The sequence below is a fragment of the Ictidomys tridecemlineatus genome, chromosome 2 (assembly GCF_052094955.1).
Source record: "Ictidomys tridecemlineatus isolate mIctTri1 chromosome 2, mIctTri1.hap1, whole genome shotgun sequence".
Classification (NCBI taxonomy): Eukaryota; Metazoa; Chordata; class Mammalia; order Rodentia; family Sciuridae; genus Ictidomys; species Ictidomys tridecemlineatus.
Window position 1 is genome coordinate 23,387,815 of NC_135478.1, and position 19,631 is coordinate 23,407,445.

The 19,631-nt window shown below is 37.6% G+C and overlaps 1 protein-coding gene and 1 long non-coding RNA gene across 8 annotated transcripts in view; one reads left to right on the forward strand and one right to left on the reverse strand.

Annotated features, from left to right (window-relative positions):
* Positions 1–18,783, reverse strand: part of Wdr48 (WD repeat domain 48) — a 43,868-nt gene extending 25,085 nt beyond the window's left edge. For 4 of the 7 annotated variants that reach the window (XM_005317392.5, XM_040290033.2, XM_078038109.1 and 1 more), the window contains exons 1-7: positions 18,658–18,782; positions 5,507–5,647; positions 3,470–3,548; positions 2,787–2,869; positions 2,544–2,673; positions 568–656; positions 114–215 (exon numbers count right to left, since the gene is read on the reverse strand). In XM_005317392.5, the coding sequence (XP_005317449.1) occupies positions 114–215; positions 568–656; positions 2,544–2,673; positions 2,787–2,869; positions 3,470–3,548; positions 5,507–5,647; positions 18,658–18,705 (672 nt within the window). In that variant the 5' untranslated portion in view covers positions 18,706–18,782. Of the gene's footprint in view, positions 1–113; positions 216–567; positions 657–2,348; positions 2,469–2,543; positions 2,674–2,786; positions 2,870–3,469; positions 3,549–5,506; positions 5,648–18,657 lie in introns of those variants that run through there. The other 3 variants (XM_040290032.2, XM_078038108.1, XM_078038111.1) reach the window with 3 other exon arrangements.
* On the forward strand, positions 18,118–19,186 carry LOC144375039 (uncharacterized). The gene is made up of 2 exons (XR_013434344.1): positions 18,118–18,350; positions 19,009–19,186. It is a non-coding gene; the product is annotated as an uncharacterized LOC144375039 (long non-coding RNA).
* Positions 19,187–19,631: the final 445 nt, after the last annotated feature.

Below are 19,631 nucleotides of genomic sequence, written 5' to 3' on the forward strand. Positions count from 1 at the left end.
TATAAATATTAGGCCACAATTTATGTGTGGCTTTTCGTTCAAATCAACCTGTGCAATAGTATAGAAAACAGGGAAATTTCTGACAAGGTCATTAGTAAGGTGAAACTGCATACCTGTGTGCCATCTCTGTTCAACAGCAATGCTTTTACATTGTCTGTGTGCCCTTTAAGCTTCATTAGTTTTGCACATGTTCTTGGATCCCATACCCTTAAAACCTGTGAATTTTAAGAGAATATTACACAAACTGAGTGTATACATAATCAAATTTAAATAATTGATGACTTTTTAAATATGACCTTTAAATTCTGAGAAGGAAATACTGCTTTAGCCAATAACTGCTAAGGCTCCTAACCTTAGGAAAGCCTTTCTTATGTCAGAAATTACACAACCTCCCCACCCACTTTACCACATACATAGTAGTCATACAGTTATGTACTCATAAATTCAAACACCTTTCTTTTAGCATCCTCAAGGCAAAACCACTAACCAAATATTTAATAATTACATAGATCAAAATATTTTGATTTGTTTTCTTATGTTCAAACATACTCTTTAAGCTCCCCTTACCTTCTCTGTGGACCCCGATACAATGATTGTTCCCAGTTGATTCATGGCAAGGCTATAAATGGAATCTTTGTTCCCACTTAAAGAAGAAGCTATTGAGGACAAATGGAATTAAATGTTAACAAAAAATCATCAGCTGTTTAGTTATTAGTCAGCAAAAAATTATAAGTCTGATTATTCAGTTTAGAGAATCTTATCTTTATGAATACTTTAAGGAAAAGAAATCTACCAACAATGGAGATAATTCTAAACCATAGTATTATTATCAAAGTTCATATCTTTCCCAGATTTGAATGTACATAAGTGCTCAATTAGCACTCAATAAATATTTAGCTCAATAAATATTGGCTAAATTGAATTGCACTATTATTTAAAAACCATCCACATAAAGAATGCATTTTCAAAGATATACATGTGCCAGTATATGGAAAAAATGCCCAAACTCACTATTATTCAAGGAAATGCAAATCAAAACAAAATACCATTTTCATATACCAATTTAGACAAAAAACAAAGGTAGTGCTTAATGGCAAGAATCATGTTAAATGCCCCTTTGATTCAGAACTCAGTATTACCAAAGTGAAAATAGTTGCATATAAAATTATCTATACAGTATGATCATAATCCTTCAATAAATAAACATACTGAGAAGTGATCAGTAATAGAGTTAGTACATGTGAAGTGTTTAGAAAAATGCCTACTTGTAAGTATTCAATAAATGTTGACTAGTGTTAGTATTATTTCTATAATCTTAAAAAAACTTGTGATATCATCTCTAAAGAGTTCTAAGAAAGACATATCAACAATAGCAGAAGCTTTATCCACTAAGCCTAGTCTCTGACCTAGTAACAATCTTCTTTCTATTGCTTTGTTCCCTCCTCTTTAGTGTCTCTTTGAGAAAGGCCTCACATACAGACAGAGCCCAATGACAGGACAGGCCCCAGCAGGGTCTAGCTTCTCAATCACTGAGAAGGTATACAGGTGAAAAAAATCAAGGGTAATAAGAGAAACATAGAGTTTATATATTTCCTGGTTGGTAAAACGATATTCAAGGAATTATATGTACCAATCTCCCAACTTGCCCTTCTTGGCATATACTAGGTTACATTAGAACAATTTTGGCTAAGTCACTGTGAGCACTCCACTGATTCATGACAAGTTGGACCTGTAATATGGAGTTCCAGATAGTCCGAGTCCATGTCTTGAACATAGTTCTTCCAGTCCAAGCTATGTTAAAAATGTGCTCCTACAAGTCCCCTCTGACATCTGCCCTAGAGGGCTCTAGGAGGTTGGGTCAAGTGTCATGTTCAATTTCAAATCCAGATTTGCATAAGTCTAAGGTGACAACCTGAGATCTATTATTTGATTAAACTGCTGCACTATTAAACTGTTGTGAATATCTCTGAATTACCTCTAAAACAATCCTATCCTCCCTGGGCTCTTCTGAAATAGGCTGATTCTTTAGGGCTACTCTGAAATGGTCTTCTCGACTGGCACTGGAAACATTTTTTTTTTTCTGTTTCTTTGCCCCTGTACTTTCCATTTTGGTCGTTAACTCAAAAGCTCTTAATATATGGTAATACTTTTAAATCAGAAAACTGACTATTTTGTCAGGAAATCACCATTTCCTTCAAAAATACCTGTGGGTCTAAGCCAGGCAATCCTGTGGGATACAAAGTAGTGATAAAACAGATTTTTCTACCCCGCAGGGATTTATACTTTAGCTAGGGAGCTAAGACATGCACATGTACAAAAAATAACCAGGTTACACCTGGAGAAGTTACCATGTTTAGACTGCAGTGAGGAACTATCTCCTTGTTGCTCAATCATACTCTTGGGGGCTAGAACGCTGTAGGTAGAAGCACTCTCAAAATATGAACCACTGTCTCGATGCAAACCTATCAAAGATGTTTTATAAACCATTCTTTATTTATGTCAACTCAGATCACTTTCAAAGAAATTTTTTTCAAACACCTTACTTGTGACAGTGTTATTTGAGGCAGTCAATGCTGTTAGAGTATTCACATCCCAAAGGAATATTTGTCTGTCCAACCCAGCTGATGCTACAAGTTCCTTATCCTTGGCATATGCTAATGCCTTTACATAATCCTGTAACAGAACAGACATACTATGATCTACTCTGTAGATCAATTAAAAAATGAGCCAAAGTGCTAAGATTTCAATTTTACACTGAAGATACTGAGAACTGTTAGCTCTTTTACCTTATGCGTTCTTAATGTTGACATGCAAAATCCCTTATGTGCGTTCCATACTTTTACTGTCGTGTCAGAAGACGCAGATATTACTAGAAGAGCCAAAGAATTAGCAAAACCCTTAGTAGTATGATTTATAATAACTTTAAAACTTATCTTAAAACAAAGTAACATTATTTCAAACTAATGTTCAAACTCATACACTCTTCAAAGATCTCTCTAGAACCTATTAGATATTGTTACATACACATCCAAATTTTTAATAGGGCAAACTTTCCTAATGTTCCAGGTGAACACCCAACTAACTTGACAGAGAAAAATTTCTCTCAAGACTGCAAAACCAAGAAATGGATCCTACCAAAATAAAAACCAAAGGAGGTATCAAAAAGACTAAAAGGGAAAAAAATGTGTGTATTATATGAATCTACTGCTATACAGCTGAGATGCAAGTAAAACTAATGTATGGTTCAGAAGACAGGAGAGAGTTTACCTTGGGGCAAGACACAATGACTGAAACGGTGACACAAACAGGCTCCTGGCAATTTTCTGTTTCTTGAATTATATTAAGTTGTAATCTCAAGGTATGTATATTTTTTGTATGTATTTTAGACTTTAATAAAATAGTTTATATAAAAATATATCAAATTAAATTAAAAACTTTTGAAAGCTCAATAATCCAAAGAAATACTTACATGTTTTCCCATTACAACAGAGTACAATGTCGTTTACCCAATCAGTATGGTGTTCCATAGATGCTATATATGGATCTTGCTGAATTAAAAAAAAAAATTGTAAGAGTTTATATCAGAGAATGAAATAATTAAAAATTCTAGATCTGTTCAGATTTTTCAATTAATGTAACATCGCTCTAAGGTCTTAAAACTGACAACTGAATTCAGAATAAAATTTTACAAACAGGCAATGCTTTCAGAAACAGATGAAAACACTTTTGTTTTAGGACATTTACCAGTAACAAAAGGTATATTTCCAGCATAAATAATTAATTGTTATGCCTTATGATGGTGAAGGCCATGCTCTGGGCTAGGCACTGTGCGTGATGCAGAGTGTTGCAGGAAGGGGTTTGCTTCTGCAGGCTGGGGAAATTTTAACTCTGGTGGTGAAGGCTCACAGCAGCCAGCAGGGGCAGAAATGAGTGTGAGGAGCATGGTGAGGAGTTTGGTCTGCTGGCAAAGGGAGACACACACTTCTGCTTTCTGCTTTCTCCTCCTGCTGTTTTTATCTTTTGATTTTTAAATGTTTTCTACAGTCCTTCACAGAAGAAAGACTGAGCAAGTTCATGTCACCATTCCAGTTCAGTAACTGGAGACTCTCTTGTTCCCCTCATCCGGCTTAATTACCAGGAGAGGACTTCAAAAGACCAGTATTTAATTACATCCCATACCCAAAACAGGCAACTTTGAGACATTTCATGGGCAAAACCAAACCAAAACAACAACAAAAACCCCACTCTCTTCATGTATGAAAAATGATGGTACTTAAACTGGATGACTAGAAAAAGATGTTTGAGGGCAAGTCAAGAAGATTTCCAGATTATTCCACGTTAGTTTTCCTTACTTTGTTTGAAATACTGTGAATTCCCAGAAAGGAGACATCTCAATTTAAATATAAGTGCATTTAAAAGCTAAACATAAATAGTTTTCTGACTTTTGACACAGGGTCACCACTGCTTCCACTGGCTAAAGAATTCAGAGCCTGCTGGACTGAAGTCCATTTAGAGAGACCTCATCTAGCAACTCTACTAAGTAGTAGATCTTTTTCAACACTGAACATCAGACTTGTAGAGCTTGCTAAAGATAGACTTTTAAAAATACGAGGTCTAGAATCAAGGTTTTGAACCAAGACTGGGTTCTCATTCTCTGCCACTTACTAGCCATTTAACCATGGCTTTTTCTGACACTGTTTTCTCACCTATAAAGATGAATCCTAAGAGCTGACATGAGAGATTGCTGTGAGAATTAAAATCATGGTAGATATAAGTGCCAAGAGTGTCTGGCACATAGTTAAGAACTCAGGAAATGTTCCTTTTCCTTCCTTGGTCTTCTTTTCTATGTCATTCACAATTGGGGTATTTAAATAAAATACCAAAAGAGTTCCATCCTGTTTGATGTGGGATTTATTTTTCCATATATTTAAATTCTGTTCCCTGTTTAAGAAAGCAGACTTTAAAACTCCTGAAGGAGTTTTAAACTATGCTGTCCTCATAGTTTCATACCAACCTTATATAATGTAATAGGGCGCTGCAGGTTTTGTGGGAACCCTACTCACCTCAAATGAAGAAAATCAAATATTTGTTCAAAATTGCTTATGAATAATGTGAAAGCATATCTAATCCTTTCTTTTTTACTTTTTTTAAAAGTATGGTTGCAAGGAGACTTTTGGGGGTCATATTCTAAAGCAGAAAAACCGCTGGAAGTAATCACTCCCTATCAGTCAATATCATTGGTCCTTTGTGGTAAAGAGCTCTTAAACAAAACCTGGTTTATGGAATCCTTGCCTTAGCTAAAACACTTGTGAAATTCTCGTGGGGGTAATTTTTCTCAGAGGCTTACAGAATTCTGGTTTCAATGTCTTAATATAGAGTGTACTAAAAAATTCAGTGCTTAGAGATTAAATCAGAAACTGAAAAAAGGCATCACATAAGACAGGAAAAAGCAACCAAAATTTACAAATTTATAGATTTTTAAAGGTAAACTTAATCTTTGCCTTACCTTGTGCTGATTGACACTCCATATTCTTATGATAGAGTCTCGCCCAGCTGTGAAAAGTCTATTTAGTGCTGGATCCAACTGAAGGGCATTGACTCCATTCCGATTGTACTTCTCTACTTCATCCCGAATAACATAGGAAACCTGATAAATACATCAACAGATGCTTTTTATGATGTTATAAGCCATGCAATAAAAAGATGTAGTCTACTAGTAGCCAATTAATAATAAAACTTATTTTTCAAGCCAATAAAATTTTTATTTTTATTTTACTCTAAAGATTAAAGGGCTAAAAAGAGAAGTTAACCTAGACCAAGATGATTAAGTTTGCCCTAAACTACTGCTTCCTAATTGGACTCTCCTTCTACTCCTTTGCCTTTAATTCATTTTCACAAAGCAGACAGGGTAATCTTTTGGAAATGTAAATTGGAATGCAACCCATCTGGGTTCAAAAAACATCCAGCTGCTTACTGCTGAACTCGTGATTTGATGTAAATCCTTACCATAGCCTCAAGAGCCTTGTTTGCCTTCCCTGCTCTCATTTTTGTTCTAGGTCCTTGTGCACACAGGGCCTCCAGACTACTGCACATGCTGGCCCCATTTGGAAGTTCTCCCTCCTACTTGTCAGACTATCTCTTATTACAGTCTTCGGGTTTCTCTTTAAATGATATGCTTCCTCAAAAAAGCCTTTCATAATTTGATAAGCAGAATGCCATCTCAAGTTCTGAGTTCCTATAATAAACTCAACTTTTCCTTCAGAATGCTTTTTCCTACTTCATTTTCCCTTGGTGACCTCTATTTCTTGGGAAAACATGTGAGAATCAACCAAAAGAATTATAACTAAGAAAAAGTCAATACACTGGCTGGTAGTCCAAAGCAAAACTTTTCCAATGTAATAACTATTTCAAAATACAAGGGCAGGGGGAGGGAGAGACCTAATTATAAAAGCAACAAGATAAATACCTATAAATACATTTTTTAAAAATATTTATTTTTTAGTCATAGTTGGACACAATACCTTTATTTCACTTATTTATTTTTTATGTGGTGCTGAGTATCGAACCCAGGGTCTCGCACGTGCGAGGAGAGTGCTCTACCACTGAACCACAACCCCAGCCCTGTAGAAATACATTTTACAAGAAAACACATAACTGATAGGAAACGGTATAAAAGAGAAAAATCAAATAGAGAAAACATGTAATACTACAGAACAGAAAGATTCAAAATTGGCAATTCATGCCTAAATTTGTAAATTTAACCCAATGTTGTTTAGAATAGCATTAAATTCTTTCTAGAAGTGCTCTAACACTGAGCCACAACCCCAGTTCCTACTTTAAAGATCTTAACAAAAAGTTGAAATTTAATAACATAGTCATTCAAGTAATTTTAAAGGCAGGTGAACATTTACATAGTCTGTAGATATAGAAGGCTCTTCCAACATGAAAAGAAAGATGGTAATTATTTGACCAAATACAAGTCAAACCTTTTGTAAGTATAAGAATGTTTAAAGCAGTATTCACAATGGCCAAAAAGTGAAAACAACCCAAGTGACCATTAACTGACAAATGGATAAACAAAATGGAATTTATCCTTCGGAAGGGCTAAGATTGCATACACAAATAATTACTAAGATATTTTCTTAACTTGGTCTTTTGGAAACAAGCAATTGTAACTGAAATCTACTCAAATTCTTGAAAATTTAACAACAACAACAACAACCACAAAAAAAAAAAACCACAAATGTAAGTCATTATTTTCTCATTTTTTAGAAAATTTAACATAAGAATACAGGATATCTAACAGAACTGAAAGGCAGAAAATACAGCCAATCACTCAAGAGGTATTTTAAAAATAAAATCATAGCACTTCTCTGTTGAAACCTTTTAACAATTTTCTACAGATTTAAAGTCTAAACTCCTTCAATGCTTTGGTTCTAACCCCGCATTCCTTATACTCACCTCAGACTAACCTCTCAGTTTCTTTCAACGTTAGTGACCCTAAACTCTTTATGTTCCTCAAACACATCCAGCTCTGAACTCATCCTCCTCAGAACCTTCTCATTTACTAAAGATTCCTCAACCTTCCAACCCCACTGGGATACCCAGTTTTTATCTCCTCTGGCTTGCCTTCACCCTTTCTGTTTTAGATAGATCACCTCTGAAAGGCCTTCCCTGATCTCATTTCCCTTGACACCAATATCCTACTTATTTCACAGTTTTTAGCACACTCTGGTTATTTCTTTTTTATTATCTCTTCCTATATTAGAATAAGCTCTGAGTGGCAAGGACCTTGTCTGCCTTGCTCCTCCTACCACTCTATCTCCACTGTGCCTGGCATACAATAGGCAAATATATTAGAAATCTGTTGGAAAGCCACTAGGAACCAAGGTGACTTCAATGTCAAGTTCTGCCTCTTAATCCTTCTCTGCGCACCATGTCAAATTCAGTCCCTTCTCACTCTCTTTCTCTGGAACACGAAGCCCACTTGTCTGGAGCACATTTCCTTTAACTGAGACTATGTAGTATATATGAATCTTAATTTTCTGATTTCTAGGAGATTATCTGACTGAACCAGTAGGCAAGGGTTGGAGGATAACATAATTATTGGGGCTGTCATTTCAGGTGGAGAGTAATTCTTAGCAAAACAAATTCTGGGATGACATCTTCATGTATCTACAATGGATGTGTTATTAAAAATGTAAAGGAATTAGAAGTATCCTAGTTGAAAAAATTTTGGCACACATACCTATAAAAGTGTTATTTAATTGTTAAAAATGTTGATGCAGATCTAGCCTGACACAAGAAGATAGTATATTTTAAGTGAATTATGCATGATTCAACACATCATGTATAATAATCATTATTGTGAAAGTGTTTCAAAATATTAAACACATAATATATTTTGAAATAAATACCAGTAGTTATTCCTGAGTGATAGGATTATGGTGACTTTTTTCCCCACTCAGTCATGACTATTTATGTGGCTTAAATGTTTTATAATGGACACACATTATTTTATTTTAAAAATTTATATTCTATTATCAAAGTAATTCTTGCCTGTATTTAGAAAGTCAAACACTATTAAAACATTGCAAAGAAAAAATAATCTCCCTACTGCCTGAGAGTACCCAGTCTTCATTCATCCCTAAATGGAACTAATTTTAACTCTTGGTTGTTTCTACTGGAGGGTTACAGCATTTCCCTAAATATTATGCTACAACTCCAGCACATTCATTTTAGACATTCCCAATTTACTCATTTTATTATAAAGATTAGGATATAAAACCACCTTTGATATTTCTTGTCTATTCTTCTTATATAGATACATTATTATCGGCTGAATAAATAATCAGTACTACATTGTTGTAACTTCATCAGGCTTTCAGTTGACTAACCAAGTACTATATTATGAATATCTTCCTTCCTCAAAGATCCTTTTGTTTTCCCTAAAGTTCTTTATTTTCCTCCTTCAATGTTTTCTTCTACTTTAAATTCGATTTTCTTCAACTGCTGCACCATAGAACTCACCTACCCCTTTGTTCTCATAAGGCTCCCTCAGTCCTCCGTCTCCTCACTGTACTCTGGGGTGGTTACCACACAGGTTGCTGGCACAGTGTGTGCCACCTTTGCTGCTTTCTTATACTGCTTTTCTGGGGTAGAGTCACGATTTCCAGAATTTTGATTTCACCTTGTTCATTCCCCAGTTTTGCTGAAGTACTTCCTTAGGATCTTAAGAAAATAACATGAAAGGCCTGGCACAGTGGCTCAGGCCTGTTAGAACAGCTGTTTGGGAAGCTGAGGCAGGAGGATCAGCCTGGGCAACCTGAGATTCTATCTCAAAATAAAACAACATGTACACTTAGAAAAATGAGAAATTATATCCCATCTATGTATGATATTTCAAAGTGCATAAATGCATTCTACTGTCATGTATAACTAATTAAAACAAATTTAAAAATTAAGAAAAAAGATATCTTGTTAATATCATTGCCTCTTAAAATGAAGACATTTATATTTTTGGTGGTTTAAGAGTTCTCCATTTTAATTTGAGAATGTTTCTGTTTAGATGATAAAACAAAACGTTTTATGTAATAAAACATTTTATTCTTGAAAAACAAACAAATAAATAAATAAGACAAAAAGAACTGAGGCTGTAGCTCAGTGGTAGAATGCTCTCCTACCCTGTGTGAGGTCCTGGATTTAATCCTTAGCATTGCCAACAAAACAAAACAAAACATTCTCTCAGCTTTTGAAGATGTTGCTCTAACTTCCTCTAACATCCGATACTGCCAATGAATTCAATGACATTTTGTTTCATCCAACTTTAATATGACCTCATTTTCAGACTCTTCTGGACACCCTCTCCCTAAACTTTTAGGCTCTTCCCTTTTATTCCCTTTATATTTCTTCATTTAGTCTTTTTATCACTAATTTTGCTATGTAATTAGAAAGCCCTTTCAACGTGGAAGCTTGTAGTACTTCATGTCCGGTCTGCTTTCTTTGTTCTTTCTTGAAATCCCATCAGTTGTATGCTAAAACTTTCAAACTGATCCTCCATCTTTTAGGCATTCTATATTATCTATCTTTGTCCTTTATTTACTTTTATAAGATTTTCTCTATCATTTTATAACTACTATTTTTAATGTAGTATGATAAAAATAGAAATAATATATCTGATAAGGAAATAGTTATATAAATTACCTCATGTGGTTATTAAAGAATGAAGACAAACTATATACACTGATATATTCCAAGACATTTCACATTAAAAACTCATTTAAAAAGTCTGGATATAGAAAGAGGAAAAACATAATTTAATTTTTTCAACTAATATTGACTAAGTGCTCCCTAGTTGTCAGGCACTATTTTAAAATCTGAGAATATAGTGTGTTCTAATGAGGGAAAGATCGAACTAGAAATGACAGTAAGTCAAGTGAAATTTTTCTCCCCAAGATACAGGCAAGCTTTTGCAAGCAGAGGGGATGAAAGCAATAAATAAATAAATAAATAAATAAATAAATAAATAAATAAAACAAAAGTAGAATCGGTCTGAGAAACAATAACCTGGTGAACAAGGTCATAGAAAAGCTTCATTTAGACAAAGTCAAGAGTGTAGGTTAGCAATTGAATATAAATTAATAGACAAGCAAAAGAAGTCTAGTAGAGCAGAAGAATGGGAGATGAGAGGGAGGAGAGGAAGAAAAAGTGTGGGGGGGATCATTAACTGAAATCAATTTCCATTCATGTATGAGTTTGTTGGGAACTATCACATGTAACTCTAATTTCTTTTTAAAAAGAGTACATTTTAATAGTGCACTTTAATACTTTAAACAAAGTAGCAAATAAACAAAATATTGATAGCTGGAAGGCACTGCTGCACCCCTGCCCCAAGGGCACAGCTTAAAGCAGAGATAAGAACTTATATCTAACCATCATGATTTACTTAAAAAAACGGGGAAGTGTACTAAGTGAGCTTTGCAATGGGATGGGAAGCCAGGTCATCAGTAGGAAATATACATTTGGAAGAACCAGTTAAAGGGACTGACAGGCAAAAAAAAATAATTGATTAGCCCCCAGGTAACAAGTATCCAGTTAAGTTACAAAAACGTAAATATTCGTATCTGGCTCAGTAAGCAAATTTTTTTAACCTTTATTTTTTATTTATTTGCTTTTTATGTGGTGCTGAGGATTGAATCCACTGAATCCAGTGCCTCACCCATGCTAGGCAAGTACTCTACCACTGAGCTACTACCCCAGCCTGGGTAAGCACTCTTAGACTAATTTCTTCAACAATTATCTAGGACCTAAAACAAAGAAATCAGATGGGTGATCCATTGAACTTCATGTGATCTGTCTAAGCATCTCAAACTTAAATACCCTAGAGTTATTGGCAACCTGCCAGAGGGTAGAAATAGTCATGAGAAAAACATATCTCTTTCATCACCATTTTACTTAGAGGTAATCAGACTGATTTTCTATCATTATTGTAACAAATCACCCATGCAGTGACTTTACACATACCCATTTATTATTTCAGTTCTGAGGGTCAAAAAGTCAAGGCTGGGCATAAGTGGGTCCTCTGTCAAGGGTCTCAGAGGCCCAAACTGATCAGGGCCAACAATCTGTGCTTTTGACTAGAGGCTCTAGTAAAGAGCCTGCTTCCAAGCTCATCCTGGTTGGTTGAAATCAGTTCCTTAGGATTGCAGGCCTAAGGTCCCTGTTTTGTTTCCTTGCTGTCAGTTAAGGATCTGTTCATCTTTGCTCCTAGCAATTGTCCGCATTCCTTCTCATCCTTTCCATGTGGCCCAGGTGGAGGGTGGAATCCATCTCACACCTCAAAGCTCTCTTATGCCACTTCTCACTGCCTTCTGCCTCCAGCTGGAGGAAGTCCTCTGCTTTTAAGGGCTCACAGGATAATCCTTCTATTTTAAGGTTTGGAACCTTATTACACATGCAAAGTCCTTTTGATCATGTAACTAACATATGTATAAATTCCAAGGATTAGGAGCCCATTCTTTCTACCATAGCAACTAAACAATACAAAAACAAACACGCTTCATATACTATGGAATAAACAGAAAGTTCATTTTAAAAAAGGGAAACTTAAAACTATTTCAGGCTCGGAAATGAGAAGCTCTGGGTGATTTCCCTAGGCTCCTCTAGGGTGTACTTTATCTTCACTTGGATCTCTAATGATACCTTAATTGGAATTTGCCCCAAATCAAGCTCCTGAGAGTTCTCTCCAAACTACCATTCCTGAAGTCTCCTCCATCTCAGTTCATGGTTACTCCAACAAGCTGCTCAAGTTCAAAACACCTTGATGTCATCCTCACTTCTCTTTTATCTCAAAACCTGTCAGTAAGACTTGCTAGTTCTACCTTTGAGACTTATCCATAGTTCAACTCCTTCTCATCACTGGCTAGAATCACTATCTCATGGCATCTGGATTTTTAAAAAGTCCTGCACTAAGCCTATTAAAACACATGTACAGTAGTCCCCCTTATCCATGGCAGATACATTCCAAAACCACCAGTGGATACCTAAAACCACAGTGGTATTAAATCCTATACATACCATGTTGTTTTTCCCTATATGTATCTATAAGGTTGTACTTTCAATTTTTCACTTAAAGGAAGCACTATGCAGCATCACTACTCTGGTCCTCTGGGGTTAACACAAAATAAGGGCTATTTGAACATAAGCATTACAATAACATGAGAGTAGATTTGATGACCAAGATACTGATAACCTAGATGACTAACAAATGACTAATGGGTGGTTACTAATGGTATGAATACCTTGAACAAAGACACCTCTTGGGTGGCTGGGCTGGCATGAGATTTCATCATGCTACGTGAAATAGCAGATAATTTAAAACTTACAATTGTTTATTCCTGGTATTTTCCATTTAGTATTTTCAGACTGCACTTTAGCACAGCTAACAGTGGAAAATGAACTGCAGATATAGGAGGCGGGCATTACCATATATCACATTATTCATTTGCTCAAAATCCAACAACTGCTTCTCATCTCACTCAGGGCTCACTGCAAAGTGTAAGGCCCTACAAGATCTGACCTCCAACCACCTCTCGATTTCATTTTCTGCTTCTCTTGTTTCACTTGCCCCAGGCCAACCACAACTGTCTCTACTGATCAGAAACAGGCCAGCATTCACCTCAGGACCTTTGCATTTGATAATCTCACTGGAATGCTCTTCTCCCAGAAGGTGGTGTTGCTATATCATTCTCTCATTTTTCTCCTTTCCTTCAGACCCTTACTGAAAAGTTGGCTTCTCAAACAAGGCCTTCTCTCCCCACCATAAATAAAAATTTCATTTCCCCCTCTTCCACTGCTAATCACTATCTAACCATTTTCAAATCTTTAAAGCCAACTTCCTTCCAGTATTTTATTGTGAAAAATTTAAAATACAAAAATAGAAAGAATCACACAATTAAATTTAGCATATATATCCACCACACATATTCTTCAATTAACAGTCTACATTTGTTTTAACACATCCATCTATTTGATTCATCATATTTTTGATGCCTTTGAAAATAAGCTGTATATCATCAACACTTAAGACTCTAGCACATGCAAATCATTTTTTGAGGGCGGTTAAGGGGCTTGACCACTAAGCCACATCCCCAGCCCTATTTTCTGTATTTTATTTAGAGACAGGGTCTGACTGAGTTGCCCTGTGCCTTGCTTTTGCTGAGACTGGCCTTGAACTCGAAATCCTACTGCCTCAGTCTCCCCAGCTGCTGGAATTACCGGTGTGTGCCACCACGCCCAGCATTGCTTATCATTTTTAAGGTAAAATTACACAGAGTGAAATGTGCCATAGATAGTTATGACAAATGAACATACCTATATAAGCTCTTTCAAAGACACATACAACATTATCACGAAAAAAAGTTCCTTCATTTTCTTCCCAATCTGCATACTCTATTCCCAGGCAATCTAGATCTATTTTCATCACAGACTAGTTTTGCCTGTTCTTACAATGTCTTATTAATGGAATTGCACAGCTCTCATTTAAGGCTACTTCTGCCTATCAGGTGTATTTAGCCCATTCCAAGAAAAACTGGCCAAATATAAATAATTCCCATATGTGTTTTTCCTGTCCAATCTTATGGGCCATGACCTTCTGCTTGTACCTATATTTCAGTTGATTTTTAAAAGTATTTTAAAAAGTAGTCTTGCAAATAAAATAGGACACCTTCTAACATTTCTTCTAAGCCAGGGGTTAGGTAAAACCTGCCTGTTTGACAAACCCAGGCCAAGTCCTATTTTTGTAAACTAGCATTATTGGAACACAGCCATGCCTATTCACTTTGGTACCATCTACGCTGGTTTCAAATTATAATGGCACAGTTGAACATTTATGACATAGAGTTGACTCCTTAAAATATAAGTTAGCCTGCAAGGCCTAAAACATTTACTTTTTGCCAGTGATTTTAGAGCCTGATGCAGGAGGACTGCAAGTTCAAGGCCAGCCTCAGCAACTTAGTGAGGCCCTAACTACTAAGTAAGACCCAGTCTCAAATTAATAAAAAGGCAGGAACAGGGGTGGGAGGGATGGGGGAATACAGTTCAGTTGTAAAGCACCCTAGGGTTCAACCCCTAGTACCAAAATAACAAGAGCAAATCATTTACCATCTGGATCCTTTCAGAAAGTTTGCGGATTCCTGTTCTAAGGCGTCATATCACTATCAAATTTTTATTAACCATCCTAAATAAAAAGTAATTCAACTTCAGTCCAGTGAGGTGGCACACACCTGTAATCCCAGTGACTAGGAAGGCTGAGGCAGGAGGATCACAAATTCCAGGCCAGCCTTAATAACTTAGTGAACCTCTGTCTCAAAATAAAAACATAAAGGCCTGGGGATGTAGCTCAGTGGTAAAGTAACCCCCCCCCCCTTTTTCAATTCCCATTGCCAAAAAAGCATTTCACTTTAGATATTTGGAAGGGCTTCTCCTCGAAAAGCCAGGATTTGGCATCATTCTACTTCCTTGAAAAAAAAAGTCTCCAAGACTAAACAACCAACCCAGAGCTGGGACTGAGAATGAGGAGCGAAGGCTACACTGAGCTCTAAACAAATACTGGTGGAACAGACATTTGTTCACTGCTTATCCATTACACACTTATCCATTACACACTTCTGCCTCCAAGATTTCCCTCAAAGCAAGCAAATCCTGAAAGATCTTGTATAGAGTCTATCTAAGAGACTTTTGTTATACTGGATAATGTGAAAGGACGTGAGATCTGAAATGGTTGCACCCACCTTGCCACAAGAGGGAAGGGCTAAAGCTAAAGAGTTTGAGAATAGGAGAGGAAAACTTGCATAGAGCCCAATGGTGACAACTTTACATCACTTCTTAGGGTACAGTCACAGTTGGCCTACTGGATCAGGGTTTGCATGAAACTAGCACTACCTCTTAATACATATCCTTTATTATGTGAGCTCAGTTAAGATAGATTTGGAGTCATTTCCAACCAAAAGAATCCTTCTGTTACAAAAGGCTAAGTATTCATATTCTTGAATCATCTTGGAGTGCTAGGGTATGGTTGTTGCTCCTAACTCAGGAATTTTAGTGATCCAGTCTAATTTTTTCCCCAAGAATTCTGAAGCAAGTGAAGGAAGAAGACATAATAGGAGGAAAAATGGAGACAAAGAGGGCTAATCAACAGACTGGATTGCTGGAAAACCATAACAGTAAGGCACTAGAGGGAGTGAAAAGACCTGCTTTTGGTATCTTCCATCAGATATCTGAATTCACATATTTGATTGATCATGTTTCTAGCAATCACATTTCCATCCCTCCTCTCAAATACCTTCAATTTCTTTAGCAGTTGAAGATGGCAGGGCATGTACTCATTTTTAATTTTGTCTATAATTAATAAGCAGTACGTTTGGATTCCTCTCCACTGATTCTTCAGCAATATTATAAGTCTCAAGGGTTCTTTTTGGCCTATAACTCAACAATGGAGTTCTGGGCTACTCTCTCTTGGTCCAAGACACAGATAGCGAAGGGGCAAAATAGAGTTACATTTCCAAGTACCCATATACTTTTCACAAAACAAAGATCTCTTAAGTTGAAAAATATGTAAAGATGCATAAAATAAAAGCTATCCCATGTCCTGTCTTATTCATAATAACATAGGCTAACCCCAAAGAAATAATCACTGTTGATAACCTTCCTGATTCTAAAAATGCCATTATTTCCTTTATGGAAATGGGATCATACTATGTTGACTTGCTCATTTGACTTGCTCATATGTCATTCTGGACATATTTTAATTAAATGGCTCTGGCTGATCTTTTTAACAATTGCAAAATAATTCTCTATATTCATGTCATAATTTGACCAACTGCAGACATTTAGCTTCCAATGATGGATATTTAGTTTTGTTTTTCACAATGACAATGTTCCTACAATACCCACTCTTGCCTAATTACAGACAGATTAAACATATGTATTAATATAGAATAAAAGAATTTTTAAATAAGAAATTGGGGGTCAAAGGAAATGTTTATTTAAAATCTTGGCAAAGCAAGATAGCAGTAAACACTATGGGTCCATTTATAGTAAAAAACCACAAAAGCCAGGTACATAAACAGGAAGAGGTAACAGACAGTGGTTCTCAATTAGCAGCAATTTTGTCTGCAAAGGGATGTTGGAAAATGTTTGAGACATTTCTGACTGCCATAACTGGTGAGGTGCTACTACATCTAGTGGATAGAAGCCAGAGGTGATACTAAATAACTTATAGCTCCCCTTATCCCTACACAAAAAAGAAAGAGCCAGCCTAAAAAGCCAATAGGGCACAGGTTCAGAAACTGGTCTAAGATTATAGATCACACAGCCCACAGTAGCTTTCTTTGAAGAGTGGAGGCCAACTACAATTTATACTTTTGAACTGTTTGTGGGTTTTTATTGCAATGAACATGCACTAGTTCAAAAAACACTTTCATGCAAAATGAAGTTTGAGATGAAATCAATCTCTGTGGCTTCTAACATTGCTTTTATACTTTGGGGACAAATTCTGAAAGCTCCCTGAATCTTTTAAGTAGGCTAATCTTAGCTCTTTAAATGCTCTTGATAGGAAATGGTTTCAAGTCACTTCACCAATTTAATTGCTGTTGCTACTTAAGAACAAAGCGATGAACACTCTGATCAGTGAAGAGTAGAATTGTCACCTCCCTCATTTTACATGCACTGGCTCACATTCAGGTTATTAAAACACTGTTTTTCCACACCTGCTGCAGTTACTTTTCATCTTCCCCATGCTGCTCTATTACAGTCATCTTTTTGCAAATCTCAACGCAAGAAACTGAGAGACCTGATTATCCTTCTTTCTCAGAGCATACTCCCCTAGGCTCTGAATACTATCAAACTACAATTTTGAGTTACTTTGTAGTCAGGATGAGACAATTTCACCACTTGGCCTGGATGTTGGGATTACTTAAATCCTGTCATTAATGCACATAAAACTCAACTAACAGGGTAAGCTATATTCGATACCTAATTTCACTCAAACAAAATCTGAGTGCTTAGGACACTGTACTAAGCAATAGGATCAATAAGACACATTACCTATTCAGAAGACTTTGTGGCCTATAACATTTTGCTCGGATTATTTTATTGAAGGATCCTTTAGTCCTCACTATCTACTAAAGACTCACTGATTTCAACTTGTAGAACAACACATACTGCTCTGTTTTATACAGAAAGCTTGGGTGCTACTGATTCCTATATCCTCTCAATTCTTTTCCCTCTTTGGGGCCAATCTAAGTGCCCTGTAAGTGTTTAGTACATAAATGTACCTTATCGCCATTATATACAATAAACCTGCAGGCATTCATCTGTAACAGGGCTTTTACTGCCTGTACTGCTGCAAATGCAAGGTAACAAAAACTCCTAAACATAGTTCAAACAAAAGTGAATTCGTGAGGACACAATGCGCATAAGGTACGGTGAGATAACTCTTCACTAATATATAATAAATTATAGAAACAAGAAAAAACGATTCGAGGATGCATACTGACAGGAAGATGCTAAGTAAGAAATTCAATTCCAAAACAACGAATATTGTAATTTCCCCAAGAATACTAGCAGACTCGCACGGCGTTCCCACCTCACCCCTGGGGAAAGCTCCCACGTGCGGAATCCTCCGCAGAAACCCCGCAAGGCCAGCCGCTACCTCGCCACGCCCCCGCACTGGCCCGGTAACTCTTAACTCCTCTGCCGCCCACCTGCCGAGAAGCGCCAGGGGACCTCCTCCAGGGGACCTGCCCGCGAAAGCAGACGCTTCGGAGAAAAGCAGGGGACAGGGGAGACAGGTGGGCGGGGAACTAGCACCTCCCGACCCAGCACACACACTCCTATAGGGCAGACGACACCAGCCATCCCGGGCTCAGAACCCTTGCAGCGAGGATCTGGGAACTGGCCTCGCGGCCAAACGGCAGCCCCCCTCCCCTTCCTTTAGCCGTTAGCGCCACGGCCCCACCCCTCGTCGCGGGCCGCGTCCCGCCCCACTCATCCCAAGCCACCACCCCAGCTGGCCGCGGCGTGGGGTATCTGCCCGCTGGAGGTGGGTCCGGGCCGGCTGGCCGCGTTTCAGAAGGCCGAGGAGCCGGGCTCCCATACCTGCACTTTCCTCCGCCCTGCCGTGTTCTGCCGGTGATGAGCCGCCATCTTGCATGTTGACACTCCTACGTAACTTCCGGAAGAGGCTCGGACCGGGCGGATGTCCCACCCCTTCCCCTTTAGCCAAGGGCGGTTGGTGGGACCGAAGGTGTGCCAGTGGTAGGCTTCCCGGGTACTGGGCGTTGGTGTGGCCTGTGGCCCTTTGGTGCTCTAGATGCACCTGAGAACAAAACGGTAGTGCAGGAATATGCAGATGGAGGTAGAGCCACTCGTTAGAGCAGAGGGAGCAGTTCTAAACTGGCTTCATGTGGGTGTGCCTAAACCTGGCCTTGCTCTGCGCCATTTTCCTAGTTCCTCTCCCAGAGGCCCCAGTGAGCTGAAGGACAGCACCGAAAGAATGGATAACACTTGTTCTCAGCTTTTGAGGCCTACGCCAGAACTCCTAGGCAACATGGAAAGCGTGACATCTTTGATGCTGATTCCTGTTCTCATTTGCATATCTGTTGTAAAATAAAATTTCTGGCTCCCTGACAGTGTCCTATGGTGGTAATGAGCCATGATCTTTAGAATATTCTCCAGTCAACCTCCCATACCTGAAGTTGTTCACATGAAAAGGATTGAGGGTTGGGTATATAACTCAATTGGTAGAGTGCTTATCTTGCATGCATAAGGCCCTGAGTTTAATCCCCAGCACCACACACACATACAAACACAAAAACATGCAAAGGGTTGAAGTCCTAGGTCAGCATTTGCCCCTTGGTAAGTCACATCATTTCTCTGACACCCCCAACTCACTAAGTTGATTTCTGTAAGACAGAAATAACAGTGTTTTTCTCACTAAACAGGAACGCATGGTAGCTCAGAAACTTAGGGATTTCTGAGCAAAATGTAAAGTTTTGACATCCTGGGGGGGGGGGAACAACCCACGTGCATATTAAATAGGAAATTTAAAAAATAATTAGGAATTCTAGAAG